Source organism: Dermochelys coriacea, chromosome 27 (genome assembly GCF_009764565.3).
Source record: "Dermochelys coriacea isolate rDerCor1 chromosome 27, rDerCor1.pri.v4, whole genome shotgun sequence".
Lineage (NCBI taxonomy): Eukaryota > Metazoa > Chordata > Testudines > Dermochelyidae > Dermochelys > Dermochelys coriacea.
In genome coordinates, this window is record NC_050094.1 from 12,209,051 (window position 1) to 12,232,878 (window position 23,828).

Below are 23,828 nucleotides of genomic sequence, written 5' to 3' on the forward strand. Positions count from 1 at the left end.
TTTAGAGTCTCAATGAAATATTTATTACAAAGAATCAAGCGAATGGGATAACGTTACCCCCTCCCCGAATGAACAATAATAAATAAATAAAATATGCTTTTAAAATAGTTTGTTAAATGACATAAATACAGGGCGGTTCATTGCTTTCAAGTGGCTTTGCTCACATTCGGGCTGTGTCCATTTCACAGATTCCTCCTCCCCGTCACCCTCTATTGGGTTCAATAGTGTATCATAGGCCCCACACTGCCAAAGGAGATTCTCCTGTAGTTCAACTGGTAGAGGCCTGTGTGCTGAGTCCAAGGCCTGCAACCACCGTGAAGCTATGAGCAGTAGCACAGAGAGCCATGAAGTGCACTATCGACAATACGCTGATGTGGCTAGAGCGTGCGGATATCTTAGTGCTTAGTGGAGTTCACTTGTTACCCGCCCCGGTTTACAGAAAGGGGAAACTGAGGCACAGAAAAGGTGTGTGGCCTGACAAAATGGCAGAGCTGGGTGTGGACCTGAGGCACCCCAGGCCCCTATTCTAACCACTAGACGGCACCGCAGGAATCACAGGCAGCTGCCCATCAACCTCAAGAGGCCACTGAAACCAGGACGGTGCTGCACAATCAGGGTTTACAGCGAACGCCAGATGTGGGACTGGGAGGCCCATGGGTCTGGTCTAAGGCAATGCCTCCCAGGGCTTCCCTGGTGAAGCTTCCAGTGATACCCCAATGGGGGGGGGTTGCCCCCAACCCTTACTGACTCTAAGAGCAAAGCGTAACATTCCCTTCAGGCGTGGGGGGCGGGGGGCCTGGATCCACAGCCACCGTGCAGGGCGGGGAGGCTGGCGCAGGCCCCTCCAGGCGTGCATGTGATGGGGGGGGGGGTCCGACGGGCAGAGCACCAGGGAACTCACATCCAAGAGGCGCTATGCAGAGCCAGGCCCTGCCCGGGTCCCAGCTTGACACTGTGGGGGGGATGGGGAGGGGATGGACAGACAGGTGCTCACACACACACAGACACACTATTGCCGGACAAGACAGGACTGAACACACACCAGACAGCCGCAGGGACGCAAGACACTGCACAGGGGAGAGGAGGGGCGCTGGGCAGCCATGGGCATTTCATGTCAGCCCAGGTTTTGGCACCAGGTGGGGGCGGGGGGGGGGGGAAGCAGCTCTGCCCAGAAAGTCAGAGGTCTGGGCTGGATCCATCCAGATCCCTTTCACCCCACCCTCCTCCCAGCTTCCACCATCCCAGCCCCGGGTGGCGGGGAGAAGAGAGCCCCAGTAGGGACGGCAGGGAAGGGCCTGGGCCTTTGGGTAGGGGCTGGGCTCCGGCCAGGATAAAAATACCCCAGAAGCGAAGGGCCCCAACAGACAGGGCCATGAGCCCTGGTTCCCCCCCAGAAGTGGGTGCAAAAGAACAGGGCAGGCCAGAGCTGAGCCTCAAGAAGCTGTTAACACCTCCCCTCCCAAGCCAGCTGGGAGATGCCGCCCCCTCCAACCCTTCCCCCCCTTGGGAAGTGGGGGGCATTTCAGCCCAGGGGCTGCTTTGCCCTCAGAGAGCAGGGTGTCAACCTGCCCCTTCCAGCCCAGTTCAGGCTTAGGGGGCCCAGGTAACCCCACACAGCACTCACATGCGGCTCAGCAGGCAGGGGCACACTCACGGCAGGCCCCAGTGCACACCCCACACGCATGCATCACCCTCCCCACCCACTCCATCTTGGCAGGCGAAATCGAGCTGGGGGAGCTGCTGGGTGGGCCTGGCCGGAGCATTGGGCCCAGGGTCGGGCCTGGCCGTATGGTCAAGGGGCTGGGTTCTGTTGTAGGCACTGGACCGCACAGGAGCTTCCTTGGGGATGGGCAGGGACCCCGGCTGCCGGAGACGGGCTCTCTCCAGCGATCGGGGGGCGCCGGCCGTCCCACTCCCCTGGCGGCTAGGTCATTGAGAGCACCATGGAAATAGAATGGGATGGGGGGGTGAGCCGGGAGCAGAACCAGGGCAGGGAGTGAGGAGGAGGTGGCTGATCGGTTACATACCAGGGTTGAGCATGCTTTCCTCCCGGGGGGGGGGGAAGGGGGAAGGTGCCCTGCCTCAGGGCATGATACCCCACACCACACGTCTGCACATGAGTGAGGCAGGCAGGAGGGAGCAAGCTAGGTCCCTGTTTGGTCAGCTTTGGGGGCGTGGAAAGCCCGAGAAACACTGGGCTGCCCTTCCCCCCTGGGGTCCCCTGAGGCCCAGGAGGGGTTTAAGGTGGGAGTGAATCTTCACTATCTTATGGGAGATGAGAAGGGCCCCTCTGGAGGCTGAGTGGGGGGCACCACTGGCAGAGGGGGCCCCCCGGCACTGCTGGCAAGGGATCCCCCATGGAGTGGGGGGGAGCATCATACAATCTCAGGCCAACCCTGCTAGGGGGCATGAACCACACCAGCCTCACAGGGGAGCGCTATGCTCAGAGGCTCCTTGAGGAGATTCCCCCACGGGATATACTGAACCCTGCCCCCCCAGTAGATAACGCCCCATCACAGGGGCCCCTAGCTGACCGAAGCCCCACCCCTCGGGGCCCCTAGCAGCCAGATGCCCCATCCCCTAGCGGATGTAAACGTCCCGCCCCCAGCCCTCCAGGTCGTTCTTGTTTCGGCTCATGGCCTCCTCCTCATTGGGGCAGTAGCGATCGCGCCCTTTGCTCCGGCCCCGCAGCTGCCGGTTGTGGTTCTGGTGGTCAGGCTCGGCCTCATCCCAGGAGCCCTGGCGCTGGTGGAGGTGGTGGCGACCCAGGCCCCGGGGGTAGGCGCTGGGGGTGCCACCGCGGGGCTCGGGCTCCTCGTAGGGGTCCGTCTCCATGTCCATGCAGGAGTCACCCGGCTCAGTGTAGGCAGAGTCACGGCTGCCCTGGGTCTCCGAGTCGAAGGTGTCCTGGCGGGACAGGCCGCGGTTGGCCAGGCGGGCGTGCGGCTGGCCTGGCCGCCCCTGGCCGCGGTTGACCAGCTCCCCCGGGTAGTCGTGCAGGCTGGCGCGCTCCCCCTCACGCATCTGCTCCCCATGCACTAGGTAGGGTCCCTGGTTAGGAGAAGTAGCGACAAACCATGCAAACGGGAGAAGACAAGGCAGAGTTAGTCTGGCCACCAGGGGTGACACTGGCAGCTCAGTACCGATTAATACACACGTATATCGTCAGCACAGCGAGAGCAGCCTCTGGGCTGCTGAGCCCAGGCCCCCAGTCCCAGTCTGGGCCACAGGGGAGATGAAACTCTGGGGTCCCAGCCCAGCCCCTGGGCAAGGTTATACCCATAGCACTGAGTATGTGGGATGGTTTGCTCAGGTGGGGTTCAGGGCTGTGATGTGAGGGCTGAGGGTCAGGACTGAGTGGCAACTGCAGAGCTGTGGGCGGGGGAGGGGCCCTGGACTGGAATAGCGGCCGGGGGGGGGGGTGCTGTGGGTGGGATTGAGGGGCGCTGGCAGGGCAGTATATGGGGAGCCCTGGACTGGCATAGCGGTGGGCTGTGGGCTGGATTGAGGGGCGCTGGCAGGGTGGTGAATGAGAGAAGCACGCCCGGCTCCTGCCTGCCCGAACGAGAAGGAGGCCATGAGCCGCAGCTCTTCAGCTTTCCAACGAGCATTACAAATGACAGACACCATGACACAAACATGCCCTGACCTCCCTGCCCACCTGACCAGGGCAGGGCACAAATGGGGGCAGGTTCCCCGGCAGCTGGAGAACCTCCACTCACACTTATGGGGTGGTGCCCAGGGGAAACCAGCCACTCACTAAGGCAGCAGTGGGGAGCAGACAGAGGGGCCAGGCAGGCTGGATCCCGAGAGGCAGGCACAGCCATGGTGTGTCGGGGTACCCTTAACAGAGGCCTGTGAGCTCGGTGCTTTCGGAGACCAGGGGCAGTCTGCAGGCAGGAGCTGAGATGCCTTGGGGGTGGGGGACTTTGGGGGACAGCAAAAGGGAGGAGATGGGAGAAGGAGCCCAGCTTCCTAGCCAGGGTGAGGAAATTGTGAGACGCTTCCTCGCTAATGGCTCCCATCTACACTAGTGGGGATGGTGGTGCGACAAGCCGAGAGGACGCCTGGCAACTGCACGACAGCTGTGCCGGGGTTGCTGGCGCAGGTCTGGCTGCGCTGGTGCTGCCCTCTGATGTGGATAGGGAGCCACCCCTTTGCCCCAGCACGGCCCCGCCCCACAGCCCCATCCTGCACTGCAGAGCCTCCTGTTCGGAAATCACCCAGCGGCCTTTGCTCCCACGCTGGGAACGGTGCTTTGGGAATTCCAGAATGCACTGCGCCAGAGGCAGAGCCCAGCAGGGCCAAGGGTCCCGCGCTAGAGGGGTGACTGGAAGGAGCCCCGTGCAAACAGGATCCTGAGCTACAGCCGGCTGACGGGCTCGACCGAGCTCTCCAGGAGGGCAGCCTTTACGCAGAAGCCCGGGGGGCAGACGGGGCGGGGGAGGCCGATGGCAGCTTGGCACTTCCTGGGCAAAGCCCGGCTCCCTGTGATGCAGCTACAATGCTCGGGCACCGCTGGGGGAGGGAGGGGGGGCAGATCCTTCCCTGTTCCCCCCGTGGACGCGATGCCCCCAGTTCCTGAGCCTTCGAATGATGCTGGGCAGGCGGAGGGAGTCCCTCCATGCGCAGGGCACACGGGGCAGCGGGATTGGGGGGGGTCAGCAGCAGAGACAGGGGTGCGGGGAATCAGCCGGGGTTTCCCATGAAGATTTCTTCCTCCATGTTCATTGAAGGTGCCACCTCCTCCTCCTCTTAAAGCTACAGCGCGTGCTCCTCCACCCTGGGCTGGGCGCTCAGCCCCTGCTCCAGGCTGCCCTTCCCGCCCCAGAAGCCCAGGTTGCGCTTGAGGGAGGTGAGCACCTGTACCTGGAGGTTGGAGACGGGGGCGGGGCTGGCGGCCAGGGCAGCAGTCGCCATGGTGCGGTTCAGGAGGGGATTGGGCGGGTTGCTGCTGGGCGGGTGTGTGGCCTTCCAATAGGCTTCCAGGTACTCAGCCAAGTGCTCGCAGGCGTCTTCCAATTGGTTCTCGTCCAGGATGATGTCAAACATTTCCTGCAATGAGAAAGAGGGTGTGAGGTGGTCCAGCGGGGGGGCATGGGGCGGGGCAGGGGGCGGGGCCTCGGCCCAGCTGGGGGAGTGGGGCGGGGCAGGGCAAAGAAGGGTACTTGGTCAAGCTAGCTGCGAGAGGTAGTGGGGGTATAGGCCGATCAGGGCATGCTGTGGGGCAGAGACTCACTGGCGGCGGGGACTTGGCCCAGGCTGCGAGTATGGGGCAGTGGGGTGGGGCAGGTATTCTGCCGAGCTGGAGGTGCGGGCAGCGGTGTGGCAAGCAGAGGGCGTGGGGTGGGAGAGGCTGTGGGGTGGGTACTCACTGGCTGAGCTGGGGGCATGGGGCAGAGGTGTGGCAAGGCGAACTGGGAGGGAGGGGGGTGGGACAGGCTGTGGGGCAGGTACTCACTGGAGGGCACTGGGCCAGCTTATCTGATGCCACCATCTGCACATTCAGGTGCTTGGCCTGGGACTTCCCCCGGGACTTGACCAGCCTCTGGAGCACCTGCAGGGGGAGGGGCGGGGGGGTGAGCACAGGGGAAGGGATCCCCCTGGGGCATCCCCCCCCACGCGCTTTCTGTTCCTCTCCAGTCCCAAGGAGAGGGGCTGGGCATGTGGGGGGGGGCTGACTCAGGGCGAATGAGGTATCATTGCTGCTCGGGCCAGGGTCTGAGCCCAGAGCTCAGGCAGGAAAGCAACTCTGTCCCTTTAAGATGCTGGCTTCCCCAACCCCCATCTCTGCTGATGCCCCCTCAATCCCTACCCGCAGCCCCCTGCCAGCCCAGCCCTGGGCCTCTCTTAAGCAAACACTACTGCATTGAATGTGGAAAAATGTCCCTTAGAGGACAAGGCTGAGACCCTACAACTCATTGCAGCTGTGATCGATCCCTCCCCCCGCACCACCATTTTGCTCTGACCAGCATGGGAGGACTGGGCAGTGAGTCCCCACGCTGCAACACAAGAGCTGGGCCATCCCTCTGCAGGGTCCAATGCACCGACCTTGGGGGAGGTGATCTTGATGTAGACGATGATGGGGGCCAGTGAGGTCTTGGCCAGCTGGGCCGGGTGGTTGATGGTGTCGGCATCCAGGGCCACAAGCTGAAGCGTCCGGGCCAGCTCGAAAATCCGCTCGATCTCGCTCTGCACCTCAGCTGTCAGAGCAGAGAGATAGTTAGAGACTGTGGGGAGGGGATGGACTGGGGGGAGGGGGAGGGGGCAGAAAGACCATGATAGATGGGGGGCAAGGGGTAGAGAGACAGTGAAAGACTGTGGGGAGGGGATGGAGTGGGGAGGGCCAGAGGCAGAGAAACCATCAGAGCAAGGACCAGGTGGGGGGCCAGGAGTAGAGACACAGTGAGAGACCGGGGCGGGGGGGGAGGGCAGAGCCTGGATAGGGGTTGGGGAGAAGGGGCCAGGTGGGGAGGATCCTGGCACAGTATATTGTGGGTGGGGGAGATGTCAGAGGGAATAGCAACAGGGGAAGCAAGGTATAGTAAGGGAGCAGACCTTGTGTGGAGGAAGGGGGAAATATGGAGGGTATATGTGGGGGAACAGGGAGAGGCCATACACTGGGGTCTCTGCGTCCCAAAGATGGTTCCCCCTCCCCTCCCCGCCCCCCAGACACACACGAGACACATGGGTTTCACTGCAGCTCCATCTCCACCCCGAGGCCGGAGGGACGTGTCTCCTGGGTCCCCAACGCCAGGTACCTTCATGCCGTGCTGCACACTGGGCAGTGGGATCTCTCCGCGGAGCCCATGCCTGGCGCGTGCCTAACGTGTAACGCTGCCCTGGGTGGGTGCACAGCCTGTATGGACCAGAGATCATCCAGCACCAAGCCACGAGGCGGGGCAGGGTCTGGAGCTGGGGGCACGGTAGGGTGGGGAAGGGGGACACACACACACCACTTTGCGCCAAGCAGGGGACAAAGCAAAACCTAGATCCCCAGGTGCCTGGACCCTGGGGACACCGGGATCTGGGATGACCGGCCTGAGCTCGTCTTCAATCCCAAGGGCTCATATCAGGCCGGGCGCGGGACAGACCCCTGGGGAGGAGATTCCTGCCCTGGCTGACTCCGGCCCCACACACGGAGCAGCTCATTGTAGATCTGAGCCAGGGGGCATCGGCGGGGCAGCTATCTTGCTCTGCTGCCCGCCTCGTGGCCCCTCCTGGAGTGACCCTGTGTCCATATGGTGGTAGGAGCAGGAGGTTACACATTGGCCCCTGGCACGCTGTGGCTGGCTGTGGATCCCACGGGGTTAGGCAGCATGGTAGGGAATGGTCTGGACAGGTCTCCGAGAGGTTAAAGGTTACATACCCAGGACATCTGTACCAGGAACAGGGGAGGAAAGAAGCAGTGCGGGGGGGGGAGGGGAGAAAGAAAAAAGGGGAGGGAAAAAAAGGAGTGAATTGAACTGATCATCCCAGGAGTCAGTGCGTCAGGCCCTGCCCCAGCCCAGCCCAGAGGGGTCAGCAGCCGCAGCTCACACAAGCCCTGTTAGTCACCCAGCTACACGACAGCACCAGTGCCCAGGGGACCTGAAAACACGCCCCGGCCCTGCTGAGTGGGAGTCAAGGCACGTCGCAACCCAGCATGCACGTGGGGGCCCTGCCTGGTGTGGCCAAGCATCCCTCGGGGCAGGAGTGCCACCCCAGGGCCTCTCTTTCCATCTAGCACGAGCAGGCGAGAGCAAAGCAAGTCACCAGGCCCTGCCCAGGAGCGGGCGAGGCAGGGAGCATGGGCCCAGGGAGCCCGTCCAGACAGGGTGAGGGGAAGGGATGCCCCGGGGCATGGTGGGCATTCCAGGGCCAGCTGGGGGTGAGGGAAGGGAGGATGCAGGAAGCCAGGGCAGCTCCCAGTGGATACAGATCCAAGCCAGGCAGGCTTGAAAGGGTTCAACCTCAAAGCCCAGCAGTCAGTCTAAGTGAGAGAGTCAGCCAAAAAACAAAAGAGGCCTGGAATAACCAAGCGGGGCTGGGGTGCAGGAAAGGGTTAAATCCACAGCTTCTCCTCCCCTCCCTTCCCCCCCCACCATGGCCTCACCCAGGCTGGAGCGGGTGCTGGAGCGCTCGATGATGGTGTGCTTGGTGGGGTTGTTCAGCACGGAGCGCTTGGCAAGGGCGATATCGGCCGTCACCCGTGTGATGGAGATTCTGGAAGGGACGGAGAGAGGAAGAGAGTGAAGGCGGGAGAGGGGCCCCCGGCCTTTGCTGTGGCCCCCAGCAGGGCGCCCACCCCACCAGGGCCAGACAACAGGACCCCAAAGGAGCCCTGGGGGCAGAAGTCAGGGTGTGAACCCTGGTACCTTGGGGGCAGAATCCCCACACGGGGAACCACCCCATCTGCGCTGCTCATTGCTGCCTGCCCAGCAAGGGGACGCAAGGCCAGAGCTCCGGACTCCTGGGTGCTCATGCTTACAAAGTGCTTCGAGAGCCTCCGATGGAGAGGGCTAGGGACGGGCGGGGGGTTAGTCTCGCTCAGAGAGAGTGTCCTGTGTCAGGCTGGAGCGAGAGCGTGCGGCTGACCCGCTGGGATCTCTCTCGGTCAGACCCTAAGGAGCCTGTCACCGTGGTGTCCAGACACTTGCATGGGGCGACTTTCGGAAACTGGGATTTTGAGTAAAACACCATTTCCCTGGTGCCCAAAAAGGGCCACGGTGGGGAAGGTTGTGGGGGGGGAGGGTGTTTGGCAGCATCTGTCTGAGGAGCCCCCGCACCTGCCGTCGAAGCGATGCTTCAGGAAATCGAAGAGGGCTTTCTGCATCATGTCTGTCACCTGGGGAGAGAGGGTGATGATGGAGTCAGGCACCTGGGGGGGCAGAAGGGAGGGGGAGTTGGGATTCACCGCATCAAGGTGTGTGTGTGGGGGGGTTAGAAAAAGAGAGCAATGGACATTAGAGGGGTGGGCAGTGATTTCAGAGGTCAGATGTCACTGGCTTCCCCCGGCACAGGCCCTCAGGAGACAGAGCAGATGGGTCCCGGAGGAGATGGAGAGAGGAGGACGTGGGCAGATGCAGAGGTGAAATGGGGCAAAACAGAGGGGGGGCGGGGTGTCGGTCAGATGGAAGGGGAAGGGAAGAGGGGATGGACAGACTGATGGGGATGGGTGAAACAGGGGGAATGAGATCAAGGGTCACCTGCTCCCCGGAAGCTGCTGAAAATTCCACCTCCCCAGCCTCCCCCGCCCACATAGTGCACCCACCCCGGGCTCACCTCGTACCCCTTCAAGGACGGCCCCACAAGAATGATCGGCCGCATGGAGGGCACCACATCATACGGCGGCACATGCTCTGCCTGCCGGAGAGGGCAAAAGACAAGGTGTGACGTGTACCCAGTGGGAGTCATTGGACCAACCCCCATGGGGGCACTGCAAAACCCAAGTGCCCTGCAGGGTGGGGGAAGAGCTGGCATCTTCTTGGGTTCAGGCTACCCAGCTCATGCTGATGCCCTCTTGGCTTGGGAGCTGGGAGGTTCTGCCTTCGTGCCATCATGGCCCAGCGCAGGTGGTGGCACTGGGTCCCAGGAGAGGGGAGCTGGTGGCATGGGAACACCCATGCTGTTGGCTCTGGTACACTGACACGGCCCATCACCGCTGGTGGAGAAGGCGGGTGGGGAAGGATCATTATGGGGGCCCAGGCCCGCCCCCACCCTTTACAGGCAGGTCAAGTAAAGCCCTTTTACTCACCGATTTCTGCTTCTGCTTGGCTATGTCCAGTGATCACCATTAATGGGGCAGGGGAGGGGGCAGGCGAGAGAAGATAAACAAGGCATGCGTGTTATTGACAGGTCACGCCAGCAGACACGCAGCGGCCGCGGGGAGGTTTCTGTAGCCGGCGGTGTGTGGGAAATGGGGACAGGCACGGGAGAGGGCTCTGGAACCTGGCTCAGGCTGCAGGTGGAATCAGGGAGGGAGGAGGATCTAAGGGAGGGTGTATGGCCACATGGGGGGGGGATGGCTTGGCTCCCCCAGGTGCTACGCAACTCCCCCCTGCGCTGGCCCTGCTCCCCACTTCACACCCGCCCTCTTCAATCCGCACACTCTGGCACTGCAAACACCCTCCCCGCTTGGCAGCGGCAACGCCCTCCTCCCCTGCCCCTTTGGCTCACAGGCCCTTGCCCCCAGGCTGCCCCGCTGCCCCTGCACTGAATACCAGCCCCCTGACTGATCCCCAGCTCTGTGGCTCACTGGGGACCCCTGGGTGAGGAATGTCCCGGAAACACCCTGCTGCAGCCCCTGCCCGTGTACTCTAGAGCAGCCCCCGGGCTGCTCAGCAAGCAGCAACCTCCAGGCCACAGGGGCGCTGCCCCCAGGGGAGCGGGATGGGCCCGATATGGGAGCCGCCCCCCCCACCATCTAATGGGGGTAGGGTGGGTTGGGACAGAGGATGCCACTCCCATGTTTCCTGGGGGGGGGCGGGGAGGGGGAGTGTGCACTGGAACGTTCCACTCCCATGCTTTACATGGGGGAGCAGCATTGGAACATTCCATTCTCATGCTTGGAGAACCGCTAGAATGTTCCACTCCAGAGTTTCATGGTGGGGGGGGGAAGGGAGCACTGGAACATTCCATTCCCATGCTTGGAGAACCGCTAGAACCTTGCACTCCAGAGTTTCATGGGGGGGGCCAACACTGGAACATTCCATTCCCATGCTTTACATGGAGGGGTGGGGGGCAGTACTTCAGCCTTCACATGGTGTGAGGAGCTGCCGGAATGTTCCACTCCATGTTTCATGGGGGAGGAGCAGTGCTGGGACATTCTACTCCCATGCTTTATGCTGGGGGCTTCGGAACCGCAGGAATGTTCCACTCCCGCATTTCACAGGGGTGAGGCAGCACTGGACCGCTCCATGCCCATGCTTCATGTGGGGAGGGTGTCAACTGGCAGAAAGGCTCTTAACTCATGGGCCAGGTGTGTGATCACTGGAACATACCATTCTCATGCCTCATGAGCATGTCTGTGTATGGGGGGGCCAGAGGGGGGACACCCCCAATGGCTGCCCCGTTCCAAGCCATGCTGGAGGCGGGGTTTCCTGGTGTGATGGGGAACACACCCAAAAGTGCCTGCAAAGGGGACATCCAGCCCGGGCTATAGGTCCCCTGGTGCCTGTGAGATGATGCTCTTACCCCATAGTGTGCCCCACAGCGCTGACCAAGAGCAGCGGCTGAACGACAATGGGACCACGTCCAAACCATGGCCCTTCCTGCCCCCTCCCCCCCAAAACCCAATGCTCCCCAACCAAGTCAGCGAGCCCCATACACAGGGTGAATCATGGGTATTAGCAGCAGGCATGAGCGAGGGTGCGGCAGGCGGGTGCAGAGTCCCACTCTGGGCTCCTTTACCTTCTTAAAAAAGGGGATGTGCTTGACGTTGGAGGGGGATGTGGTGACACTGCTGATGCTAGCCTTAGGGGATCGGGGGTTCTCCAGGCTCTCGGCCTCCTCCAGCTCTAAGTCAAGGGCGTCTAGGTCATAAGCTAAATTAGTCATGTCCAGAGTACCTGGGGGGGCAGAATGTGGGGAGGGGGAAAACAAAAAGAAAAGAAAGAAAGAAAGAAAGAAAGAAAGAAAGAAAGAAAAAGAAAGAAAGAAAGAAAGAAAGAAAGAAAGAAAGAAAGAAGGGAGGGAAGAAAAAGTAAAACAGAAAAAAGAAAAACAGCTGAAAAGAACAAAAGAATGAAAAAATGTACCAAAGGGAGGAGGAAAAAATGATTCAGTAAATGAAAGAGAAAAATGAAAGGAAGGGGAAAAACCTGACACTTCCCTGCAGACAATGTAGAGAGGGGGTCAGAGTGGGGGGAGAACCATTAGGTACCCCACCTGCAAGTGCAACAGGGCAGCTGGTAGCAGGTTTCCTCTGCATGCCATGGAGGCGGGCATAAGTGGGCATGTCTAGGGGATGTCTGTGCCCCGGTGGACATACCTGGAGCATGCCTGTGTATACAGCCTTCTGCCTGTGCCCAGTTGTTCATCCACACAAATGCAAGACTCTCCATGTGCATGCCAGCATGTACGGTGGGCACCACACGCCCAGCCCAGTGCTCCCCGCCAGCTCTTGTGTGCTGTGTATGCACCTGTGTCTCAGCCCTGGCCTGCGTTTGCAGAGGGCACGGAGATTCCAGGAGCTGCGCTAGGATTCCTGAGAAGAAAGCTGGGCACTTCCAGGCCGGCATCCTTGTCTCTCTGCCACTGGGGCGCTAGCTGGTCTCAGGGGCTAATGGGGGAAGAGACCTGGCATTTCAGCCCCTTGTTATTGCCAAGGCCACAGCCAGAATCAGCCCCTCTCGATCAGTCTCTCTTAGTGGTGCAGTGAACTTTGCCAGCTGGGGGCTGTCCGCTGTCAAACAGCAAAGGGAGGGGGTGGTCTTACCACTGGCAGGCGGGGTGGGTCTGCGGGTCCCCGTCACCACATCTCCCAGACTGGTGCTGGAGTTGTCCCCTGATTTGCTGCGTGGGGAAGAAAGGCAAAGAGCAGTAAGTGCCTGGAGATGAGGAATTTCCTGGGGGGTGGGGTGGAGGGGAAAAGGGGTGTGTGTGTGGGGGGGGGGGTGACACCAGTCTGGAAAGCGAGGGCCCTACCACGGCAAATTCTGAGCAAAGGGGAATTGGCCTCCATGCCCAGATTCTGTGAGAGACTTACATCTGGAACCACAGCACCAGGGCAGTGCCATGTGCCCATCTAGCCTGGTATCTCCTATTCCCCTCCCCCAGCTGGGATCAGACCACTGGGGCCAGAGTCCAGCGCTCTCCCACTCACCCAGTGATGTACCAGATCCGATCAAGAGCCTATCTAGTCAGCTATTCTCCCTACTGTGCCAGTTCAGACCAATGAGTCCATCTACTCCAGCACGTTCCTTCTGACCCCTTCCCAGCCAGTACTCAAGTTCTGCCCTGAAGCATGGGGATGCAAGGCCCTTTGCATCCTCAGCTGGTGTCACTGCTGATCCTGGAGCTGGTTCTCCCCTGCCTGGCCCCTTGTGCAGGAGCTTACCCCTGAGCAAAGGGAATGCTGACCCAAGATGCCCAGTAATGAGCCCACTGGAAGGGGATGTTGATCCTCCTCCCACTCCCAGTCTCTCACTGGAGTGGACTTGCTCAGAGGGCTAAGCTGGGCCGGGGGTCCCAGGGCTCCAGGCTGCACGCGGATGCGGCCAGGGGCCACAATTCCCCCTTTCTCCTCTCAGCCCAGCTGCTCCACCTTGAGCTCAGGCGATTTTGCCTCATTTTCTGCTCCTGCAGCATCCTCATGTTCTCCAGCTTGACGGGGCTGGGGATGAACCCCACCTCGCAGCCCTCCTTCACCAGGCGCCCGATCCACCAGTCATTGTTGTATTTCTGCAGCAAGGAGAGAAGAAGGGCCTGAGACATGGGTCCATCCCCGCCCTGTGCCGAGCCTGTCCCATCAATGCCGTGCTGGGCCCATGTCCGCTCCGTACCAAACCCACGCCCAGCACCACAGTGCCAAGCCCAAGCCCCCCTTGCCGCGGCGGTCCCCAGAGTCTCAGCCAGGCCTGGGTCCACGCCGGTCCCTACCTCTTTGATATGCAGGAAGTCCTTGGATTCGAAGGAGATGGCCATGCCCTGGACCGGCACGTCATCGTTGGGGGACGGGTTGTAGCCCACGTTTGTCCTCACGGCGAATGCCACCGGCTTGGTCTGTTCAGGAGACGGGTTAGCAGTGCGGGGGAGGGAAGAGAGAGATGCTGGAGTGGCCCCGGTCTCTCAGGCACAAGGCTGCATTGCTCTGGCATTTCAGAGAACGCTGTTACCTAGCGGCTGCAGAGACCAGCCAGGAAGGGGGTAAGCAATCCGGGGCCAAATTCTCACCCCTGATCCAGGAACATGGAACAGCCCCTGCCAACTCCCTCCCCACCATAGGAACCAAGGAGAAGGGGTCCCTCCCCCAAGAAATGGAGTTGACCCCGACCCCCACCCCAAGAATAAATTCCCCACGGGACAGCGAGCCAGGCAGGGAGACCAGCCCAGGTCCCCCGAGTCCAGGAGGGGGCCATAAGCAGGGCACTGAGAAGAGCCATGGGTGAGACGGAGCTGAACGGCTTCGGGGACTGGCTGGCTCAGGGGTTGGGCTACGATGCCTGGTGCCTTGAGGCCACCAGTCCAGAGCCAGGACAGGTCGGCCATGAGGAGAGAGGTGTTGCCGTGTGAAGGGTGAGGTGTGTGTGTAATGACTTGGGTGGTTCTTGGTCACAACGGCTGCCCCAAAAGAGGACCTGGGCGACCAAGCTGTCCCACCTATAGAGGGGCCTGCCAGCGCCAGGGGAGATGGGGAAACCCTGCCTGGTTGGGCGATAAACAGAGGCCTTTGCTCTGCTGGCGATGCCGATCTGGTAGCTAGAGCCTTACAGGGCCTTGTCCTTGTCCATGGTGCCCTGGTTCTGCTCACGCACAGAGCTGCGCTAAAGGGCTGGCCCTGCCAGGGAGAGGGGCTGGCACGTCTCCCAATGGACACCTCAGCTGCCAGCAGCAGAGCGAGGGGGTGCTGTGGCTGCACCACGTGCGAGCCCACTGCACCGTGGGGGGCGGGGAGAGACAGGGGCCTCATTAGCTAATAGCAGCCGGACTGCGCAGCCAGCGAGCAGGGGCAGGGCTGACATCTCCCCACTTCCCAGGGAGCCTGGCTGCGGGCGTGGGAGAGGTGTGCGCTCAGGCCAGGGAAGAGCATGAGGGGCAGAGGTGAGCACCAAGGGGCCACCCAGGCTCAGCCTGGGACAGAGGGTCCCAGCAGGCCCCTGGGAAGCCTGATGTTCAGGGGGGAAACTGAGGCGCAGGGAGATGAGACGTGCCCAAGGTCAGGCAGGGAATAGAACCCTGGAGTCCTGATGCCCAAACACCAGTTGTTCTAACCACTAGTCCACACTCCCCTCCCAGAGCAGTCAATTTCACAGCCCTGATTGTGCCCAGCCCCGAGAGGGCCTCAGGAAGCGATTTTGGGACCTGGTATCCTCCTAAGAGCTCAGACAGTGGGGTGACCCACGGGATAGTCTCCCCCAGGGCCTCTGACCAGAGGAAGAAAGTGTACCTACCCCCCCGTGTGGATATGGCTACAGGGGTGCGTCCCTGTCACCCACCTGTGGCAGGACGGCAACAGTCCCTGGATGAGGTGGGGGGCCCTGCCCCCACTCGGCAGACAGGGTGAGCTGGCAGCCAGCCCCAGGGGGTGTAATGGAAAGGCGGCGCCAGCCTGCAGTCTCCTGGCACCAGCACTCTCCTGAGCCCAGCCCGGGTCAATGAGACGTTTCATCAAGATTAGCCAAATGAATTAGCTGATGGTGGTCCCAGAACTGCGGGATTTATGGGCGGCGCTGGGCCCGGGGCCAGCTGCACCAACAACAGCTAGTGCATTGGGCATGAGGCGAGGGGAGGGAAGGAACAGCCAGGGTTCCCTGGCACTTGGCTCCTCCTGCAGAGCGGGGCTCTCTGGAACTGGGTGGCGAGTCAGGTCATCTGCACAGCAGTGCAACCTGATCCGCCACAGATGGGAAAGGGGCCATGCTAGAAAGCTGGGGGATGAACTCCTAGCACTGGGGCAGCTTGGCGCTGGGGGTGGGGATGAGACGCAACTGGGAACAGAGGAGGTGAACCAACCCCCCTACACTGGCTTAGCAGGTGGGAAGGTGAAGTGCCAGCCACAAGCTCCCAGACAGCCCATGTTTCCCTGTGTGGCCCCCCAGCCTCTCGATCAGCTTCCACCCTGTGGGCTGGGTACAGAAAGGGACCCGTGGTCCCCGCAACCTGCACAAGAGGATTCAGAGACAGACCGGGAGTGAAGGAACCTCCCCACCCACCCCCAAGCACACACCCTGGCACCTACCTTGGCCTTCTCCAGCTGCGCCAGGGCCTGGCGCTCGGCCTCCTTGCGCAGCGCCTCGCGATCCTCCTCCAGAGACACATCCGAGTCCGAGGGGCGGCTGGTGTAGGAATCCGCGGAGCCCTGGAGGAGCAAGCACCCACATCAGACGGGGATGGGCTTTGCAGCCTCCCCTGTGGAGGGGGAGCCATGGCCACACAGCCGAGTGAGCCCTTTTCGAGCAGCAGGAGATACCCAGGGGGATGCTGTCACCTCCCCATGCACTGATCACCCTGTGAAACTGCAGGGACAGGGGCTGGCCAGGCAGCCTGGCATTGGGCCCAGCTGCCCGCTGCACTAAAGGCAGTTGGATGTCATTAATTATGGACCCATCACCGTGGCCTCTGGGAACTTTAAAAACAAACCATTGACCAGCACAACCCATCCCAGGCTGTAACAACCCCCGCCTCTGGCGCACGGGGTAAAACCTCCATGGTGTGAGCTAGAGAGACGAGTCCCTAAGGGATCTTAAGCCCCTGCAGGGCATGGGGGTTTGTAGGACTCTGGGGCTCTGCCAGCTCTGGAAGGGGAGTGGAGTCCAATGTAGTGGCTATAGTGCAGGAGTCAGGACTCCAGGGTTCCATTCCGGGCCCTGCCGCTGACTCTCTGTGCCTCGGTTCCCCCTAGTGCGGCAAGGGTTAAACTGAGTGGCAGGGAACGAGGTGCAGCTGTTCTCACCGCTCTGGGATGGAACGCGATAGCGGGGATGGGACAGGGCAGTGCCAGGCTGGGGGGGTGGCATCAGACCCCATGAAAGCACCAGCACTGGCAAGAGAAACAGGGCCACAGGCGGGGATGGGGGGCAGCTAGAAACAGACAGTCCCCTGGGGTGAGGGGCCTGGAAATCCACATCCTTAACGGGGAGCAGCCTGTGAGCACGAGGAAATGGAGCAGGGGCAGGAGAACCAACAAGGAGTGGGGTGGTGAGTGACACACAGGGGCCTGATCTTGTCTGATCCAATGGAGCTAGGATCCCTGGCCTGTCCCACATCCCCAGCATGAGCCGCCTACCCACAGGCTGAGGCCTGCTAACAAAGCAGTCAAAGTGCTCTGCCCCACCCGGCACCTGTGCTTCGGGGGTCCCGATGCTGATGGGGAAACTGAGGCACCAAGCTTGGCAGTGAACTTAGGGAAGGGAGGAGGCAAAGAGTCCACATGGATGGGAGGCATCTGTCTTCTGTGGGGGCAGGCCCCTGTGTTCTGGTGGACCCTGACACACATCCCCCTGGGGATCAGTGCAGAGGAGACAGGACAGCGTGCAGGCTCTCGGCCCTGCCTGTGATGAACGGAGCTTCCTAGTCACCGGAGAGCCCTGGCAGTGCCGTGAACACGGGAGCAGGCGCCCAGAGAGAAGGCGAGGGCTCCGGGTGGCATCAGTGCAAGGCGTCCCAGCTGCTGCCATGGGGCATTGGGCTTGGCACTGCCCCAGCCTCACCTAGTCATAGTAATACAGCGTGGGCACTGGGTTCAGGGGCCGGGTTTGTTCAGGAAATCAGGGCATCCAAGGAAGGGGGGTTAACCATGAAGGGCAGTTTAGAGAGGCCCCCAGCACTGTTCTCCTAACACCCCTCAATTCCGACCCTCAGCTGCCCCACTGTGCCAATTCCTGCCCCCCAGCTCTGCCAAGGCCCTGAATCCCGACCCAGCTCTCCTCGGAGCAGAGACTGGCTGCTAATGACCCTGCATCACCAAATGGGTTGGTATTGGGATCCTAGGGGAAGGGGAAGACTAGCAAACTCATTTCCCTGACTGGCTCGGGGACTCCGTGTTCTCTTGGGGTGCCTCCCCTTCCAGTCCTGCAGTAGGGTTCCCAGCCGGCTTCCAAGTCTCCGGGCCCCGGGGGCAGAGATGGCTGCCTCTGCCCGGGCCCCCGAAACATCAGCGCTAATTAGTCAGCTCTCATCCCACACAGCGAGTTCATCTACCTCCCTGGCTGTGTCAGGAATGGGGGGAGCAGCATCCCATGGCTGGCAGCTCAGCGGGGATTGGGGAAACGATGGGGGTTCCCCTTTAATCACAGGCTCTGCACTCAACTGCTCGGGATCTAAATCAAACCTACTGCTTTCTCCGCAACCCCAATAACTGAATGACTCCAAGGGGCCAGGAGCTGAGGGCAGGGGGCTATTCTCAGGCCAACCAGAGGGGACGCTGCAGAGCCCCACAGAGCATCCCCCCTCTCCCAAACCATGCCGGCCTCCTCTCAGGGCAGTTCCAGGTGCCCTTTGCTCCCAGCTGGGTTTAAACACACCGGCAGGTTTCACTGGATCAAACACAGAGGCATCCTCTGAGGAGCCGCCCCAGAGGGAGGCAATGTGGAGTGGGGGGACCCCTGCTGAGGGGCCAGCATGGGCTGCGTGAGGATGGATGGATCTTTGCAAGCCTGGGCTAACATCAGTCAGGAGTGGAGATGATTCAGCTGGAGCCGGCTGGAGGGGGGGACCACCTCCCCGCAGAGACATGCAAACCCTCCCCCTTCCGGACTCCCCTTTTTGGCCCCCAACTCTGGCCAGGCAGCTCAGCCAGGCAGACGGGGTTCAAAGCCAAGGTAGCAGCGTACTCACCTCCTCTGAGTCGTCCAGCCAATACAGATACATCCCGGCCGTGAGCGGGGGGGACGCACAGGAGAGGGGGACAGCCCGGCTGGGAGGGGGGGCCCAGGCAGAGGGGCGGAAGGCTTCGGGAGACGAGGCCAGCAGGCAAGGAGGGGAAGCCACAACGCAGTTTTGCCGAGTATCAAGGGCTTCAGGGGTGGGCATCAGCACCCCAGGGTGGGCTGGGTGGGAGGCCCTGGGGCCGATCTCTCAGAGGTACCATCCGCCCTGCCTCAGGGCTGGGGGAGGCAAGCTCGTGAGGCAGTGCTGCCCGGCCTCCCCTGCCTCCGACCGGAGCGGAGAGACAGGCAGCCAGGAGCTGATGACGTGGGGCTGGGAAGCGATTGGCTCAGTGACCGAGTGAGTGTCAGATATGAGTGCAGCCGGCATGTGGCCCAGCTGGGTACGTGGGCGGGGGGTCGCCGGCCCTTTCAGAATGAAGACGCTGTTCTGAAGCCCTGCAAAGTGGAACAGGGGGTGCTTGGGGGGGCTGGGAGGGAGCCCTGCCCCAGGGGGGAGGGGAACAACCCACCCAGCTGAGAGGGATTTCTGGGCACATGGGGGTTTAAGCGAGCAGCTACTGGGATGTGCCACAGAGCAAAGGCATTGGATGGGGGGCCTGGCTGTGCCAACGGGCGTTGTGCTTGGGGCCAAGATGAATGGGAATGGGGGTGGGGAGGGAGAACTGTCTGGATCCAGATTTCCCCAGCGGCCCTTATCTGCTTCTCCAGCCCCTCGACCCAAGTATTCAAGCTCCTGCCGCATGCTAATGAACTCCAAGTGGTGAGTCAGGATCCAGTAGGGGAAACTGAGGCACAGAGCACCCCCCCCCCATCGCCCACAGGACCAGATTTCCAAGTGCATAGCTATGGAAAATCCTCCCCCAGCGTGGGTGCTGCACCCTGAAAATTCAGGTCCAAGGTCCCACAGAGATTCGGCGGCAGAGCCGGGATTCAAACACAGACCTCCTGAGGCCTAGACCCCAACCCCAACCCTTCCTTTCCCGGCTCCCAGCCCTCCAAGAACTTCCCCCTCTCCCCACTAATTCCTTTGCAAATGTGAAGCCGGCACAGTCTGTTGCTGGTCTGGGACCAGAGAAGAAGAAGAAGAAGAAGAAGCAATCAGAGAAGAAACGCAGAGATCAGCACAATTTCATGGTGGCGGGAGGGGTCTCAGATACCTTGACAGCACAGGATTCCCACCGTGTTTCACAAGCTCTCTGTAAGCCATGCCACCCCACCGCCATGCAGCCACCTCGGAGCGGAACGAGGCAGCTGTTTAACAGCGCTCAGCAACAAACAGGCAATAGGGGAGTCTGGACCCCACCCCGCGCTTGGTCAGGACCTAGGTTTTACATCTCCAGAGACAGCCCCTCGAACAGCAGAGCACCCCCTAGCGCCCAGCTGGCATACCGGGGTCAGCCCTGATTCCACGGGCAGGATGGCTCCTACTGAGCCCCTCACCCGGAGCATGGTGCCACTTTGGGGCATTGGGGTCAGCACTGACCCAGAAGGGAGAGCACCCCCTCGCTTCTCACTCCCTGATGCCCAAGTTAACCATTTCTCAACTCACTGGGAGGAGGGACAACTCCAGCCTGCTCCCTACAACCAGGAATCCCCCCAATGCCTCCCCATGCCATGGCGCGTCCTGCTCCTCCCTCACCCAGAGCCTCAGCCCCCAATCTCCCAGAAGAAACACCCCCACCAGATCCTTGGCTCCAGGGTGGGGTGGGGGGTTCTCTGTACTGAGATCATGGATGGACAGGAATGTGGAGGGGAGAGCAGAGGGTGGGGGGCATGGGCTGAGGTGGAAGCGAGGCTCTTGGGGGGGCTGTGAATGGAGCAAGGAGGAAGCAGGGGGTAGAAGAAGGTTGGGGGGGCAGAAGCAGGGGGTGCAGGAGGGAGGGGTCGTGGGGGGGTGCAGGAACCCCTGCCAGCTCAGCTGGCCTTGGAACCACTGTGATTGGGGCTGGCTAGGTGCTACATGGGTGGCCCCATATTGAGGGCGTCCCAAGTGTTGGGGGGGGCACAAGGGAAGGGATGAAGGGCAGCGAGCCTGCCAGAGAGCATCAGGGTGGGGGAGCAGCCAGGGGGACCCCCGGAGAGAGCGAGAGCTGTCAAGGGCTGGGGTGGGGGGACGCTCACCAAGACGGGCCGGTGCCCTTTGCTGGCCGCCTCCATGCTGCTGGCGCTGGCTGGACCTGGGCGCGAGTGGGCAGCGGGGGTGGGGGCTCTGCTGGGCTGCCGGGGCTCATGTTTCACCAACAGTGCAACATTCGCAACCTGCCAGGGTATATTTAGCCCAGTGCAAGGGGCGGGCGAGCGAGGGGGGCTGGCCTGAGCCAAGGGTCAGCCCCGGGGGCAGGCTCGGGTACAGCCACCCTGGGCACACACTCTCTGCTCACAAGCGATCTCAGTGGGTCAGGAGGGGACTGAAAACAGCCAGGCACCCCCACCCGCGCGCTGGTGCCGCTCAGCCCCCTGCTATTCCAGGCCCCCCAGCTGTGCCGATGCCCCTCCATCCTGACCCACCGCCCTTCCCCTGTTACCCCAAAACTAGCCCGCTCCTTACAGGAGACCTCAGCTGGAGAGTCAGGCGCACGTTGTGTAGTCCCGGGGGCACAGATGCCAACTGCAGGGAGCACATGCAGGGCATGCCTCTCGTGTGTGTGTGGGGGGAAGCTGTCAAAGGGCCAAGGCTCCTCCCAATCCCTGCAGACCCCAGTCTGAGGCCGAAGCACTAAGCAGGGCTCTGGGGCTGCTTTCTGACCCAGGTCAAATTCTGGGATGGGTTCAGGCTAAATGGGGTCTGTAACCCGCATATTTTGGGCCACCCTCCCCATCCCCAAAAAAATTCAGCAGCCTCTTCCTCTCAGCCCAGCCCCCACCCCACCTCCCGCTCCATGATCGTCCTGCCAAGGCAGCCCCCAGCCGAGCTATATGTTGCCCCCCAACTGTACCATTTTGGCCTCGCAGCTCCCTCTGGCGCCTCTGATTTCAGGGATCCTGCCCTTGATCCCCTCAGCTGCAGGACCTGGATGTCCTGGCTCCCTGACAGTGGCCTGGACAGACCTCAGCCCCGCGGAAAAGCTGGGAGAGGGGAGAAGGTGGGTTTGCAGAGCACAGCTCTGTACCCCCTATTCACAGCCCATGCCAGCAGAGGGAAGCACAGCGCCAGGTTCGACTGCCCTGCAGACACGCACACACTTTGGGGAGCTGGGAACCCCCCCCAATTAACACTCCTGGGGGGAGATCAGATATGAATGACCCAACCGTTAACACCCAAATACAGCTAGACCCCGCCCCGGGCCTCCACAGTCCCTGCACCCAATTCCCAGCCTCCCCACAAAGTGCGAGCTTGCGGGGGACCCTGGTTCCACATTCTTTGGGGGCCCCATAAGGTACCAGCCTCTCCCACCCTCAGCTGAGCCTTCCACCCTCTTGGAGCAAGGTGCTGACCCCATTCCAGCCTCCGTCCCATCACCCTCCATGCTTACTAGCCTCCAGAAGCTACTGTGTTACTGTCAGCCAGGTGCAAGCCCCCCAACGCAGGGAGCTGTCAGTGGGTAGCCCCACAGCCAGCAGGGGGTTCTCCCTCCCCATCGGGTTGGGCTTGTTCCAGGGTGGGGCAGGCAGCCGAGAACCCGCCCCCACTACCATGAATGAGCCCACGCTGCCCTCTGCTGGGCAAGGCTAGGAAGGGCTCTCCGAAAGGACGTGCACCCCCAGAACCCCAAGATGCAGGAATCAGGCTGAGATTCGTCCCATCAGATATCCCTAGGCATGTAGCCCCTGGCTTCACCTTCATGGCCTCCCTGGCTGGGGCTATAACATACCACCGGAGGCTGTTTCTCCGAAGCGGGCTCAACCTCTGAGCTGGAGATCCCCCCGCCCCTTCCCACCTCTCTTCCAGATCTATCCCCCACCCCCCTCACACGCGACCTGAGCCGCCCCAAGCAGCCACTCACCCCACCCTCCACCAGCCTGGGGTAAAGCCCTCCCAGCCTCACTGCGGGGGCTCACGCATGACAGCACCACAGGGAACGGGCCCACTCGTTCTGGGGTGTTTGAGAAGCGCCTCCATTGGGTTTTGGCCGGTTCTGATCCGGGATCCAGGGGCGATGGGTACTGGGTCGGTCTCTTTGGGTGGAAGGTTCTGCTTTCAGCCCATCTCCAAGCGGAGAGCCCTCCCTCGGGCGGATGGAGGGTTCAGGGCCTTTTGGGAGCCTGTGAATGAGCCCAGGGCAATGGGAAAATCCCGCTAGCCCAGGTGCGTGTCCCCCAGGCCCCACATCTGTGACTCCAGCAGCCTCATCATCGCCCCGGGGGGCAGCAGGGAAATGGCCAGGCCCAGAGCTTTCCCTAGGGCACCTCTCGTTCTGGAGGGTGGAAATACAAGGCAAGCTGGCCCTTTAAATCCTCTCTGCATGGGGGCCTCGCTCCAGGAACCTTCTCCAGGGTAACTGCCACCTCCAGCATCTTCCCATGTCATCGCCATGGGAGCCATTCACCCGCCCCCCCTCTACTGGGGGGGCAGGTCATAGGACCCCTCTCTCCAGCTGTTTATCCCCTTCACACATGGGGGGGGCACTGGAGGGGATTAAGCCACACCCAACCCCAGCCCAGACTTCCAGCCCCCCCCCCCGGCCCTCCAGTGTAGGGTTCAGTCCAGTGCAAGATCCAACGTCCCAAGCACTGGGGCCTTGTCCCGTCCCCTGGGGGTGATGACCTCATCCCCGCCTGAGATTGAGCCCCATCCAGTGCCTTATCTCGGAGTCTCCCCCACTGGCTAGCTCCCCATAGGGCAGAACCGGGGAAGGGGGGGGCTGCCAGGCGATCACCCCATTAGCGCCAGGGGCTGGAGCTTTTGATGCTGGGTCCTTGGGGGCCTGCCCAGATGCAGCCATTGGGTTCTGGTTCTAGACAGGCACCGGCTGGGCCGACCACCCCACTCTCCCCCCAGCGGCCTGGCCCCAGGATGCTGCCCCCCCAAACCATCCATCTCGCAGGGACTCAGCTGTTTCATTAGTTAAATGTCTATTCCAGCCCCCCCCGCCTCCCCGACAGGGGGTTGCTATGGAGACCACGCTGCTTCCGGCTCGGCTCGGAGGAGATGTTTCTGGGCTGTTTGATGGGGGGGGGGGAAACGCAGAGTGATGGTGGCTGGAATGGGTGGGGGGAGTGACAGCAAAGGGAGTGGGGGAAGACAACGCTGCAGGATCTACCCAGCTGTCAACTCCAGCCCCACCCACATTGCTGGATCGATAGCCAGCTCCCCTCCCTGCCCTGAAGGGGGAGGAGCGCTGGCTCTGTGCATCTTAT

The 23,828-nt window shown here is 61.7% G+C and overlaps 1 protein-coding gene across 3 annotated transcripts in view; it reads right to left on the reverse strand.

The window, feature by feature from the left end:
• The window catches only part of CACNB1 (calcium voltage-gated channel auxiliary subunit beta 1), a 29,776-nt gene continuing 5,948 nt past the window's right edge, over positions 1-23,828 (reverse strand). The window contains exons 3-15 of one of the 3 annotated variants that reach the window (XM_038385711.2): positions 15,881-16,000; positions 13,582-13,704; positions 13,247-13,383; positions 12,419-12,495; positions 9,737-9,756; positions 9,265-9,345; positions 8,769-8,827; positions 8,096-8,205; positions 7,370-7,378; positions 6,052-6,203; positions 5,462-5,557; positions 4,870-5,055; positions 1-3,051 (exon numbers count right to left, since the gene is read on the reverse strand). In XM_038385711.2, the coding sequence (XP_038241639.1) occupies positions 2,581-3,051; positions 4,870-5,055; positions 5,462-5,557; positions 6,052-6,203; positions 7,370-7,378; positions 8,096-8,205; positions 8,769-8,827; positions 9,265-9,345; positions 9,737-9,756; positions 12,419-12,495; positions 13,247-13,383; positions 13,582-13,704; positions 15,881-16,000 (1,641 nt within the window). In that variant the 3' untranslated portion in view covers positions 1-2,580. Of the gene's footprint in view, positions 3,052-4,556; positions 5,056-5,461; positions 5,558-6,051; positions 6,204-7,369; positions 7,379-8,095; positions 8,206-8,768; positions 8,828-9,264; positions 9,346-9,736; positions 9,757-11,391; positions 11,550-12,418; positions 12,496-13,246; positions 13,384-13,581; positions 13,705-15,880; positions 16,001-23,828 lie in introns of those variants that run through there. The other 2 variants (XM_038385712.2, XM_038385714.2) reach the window with 2 other exon arrangements.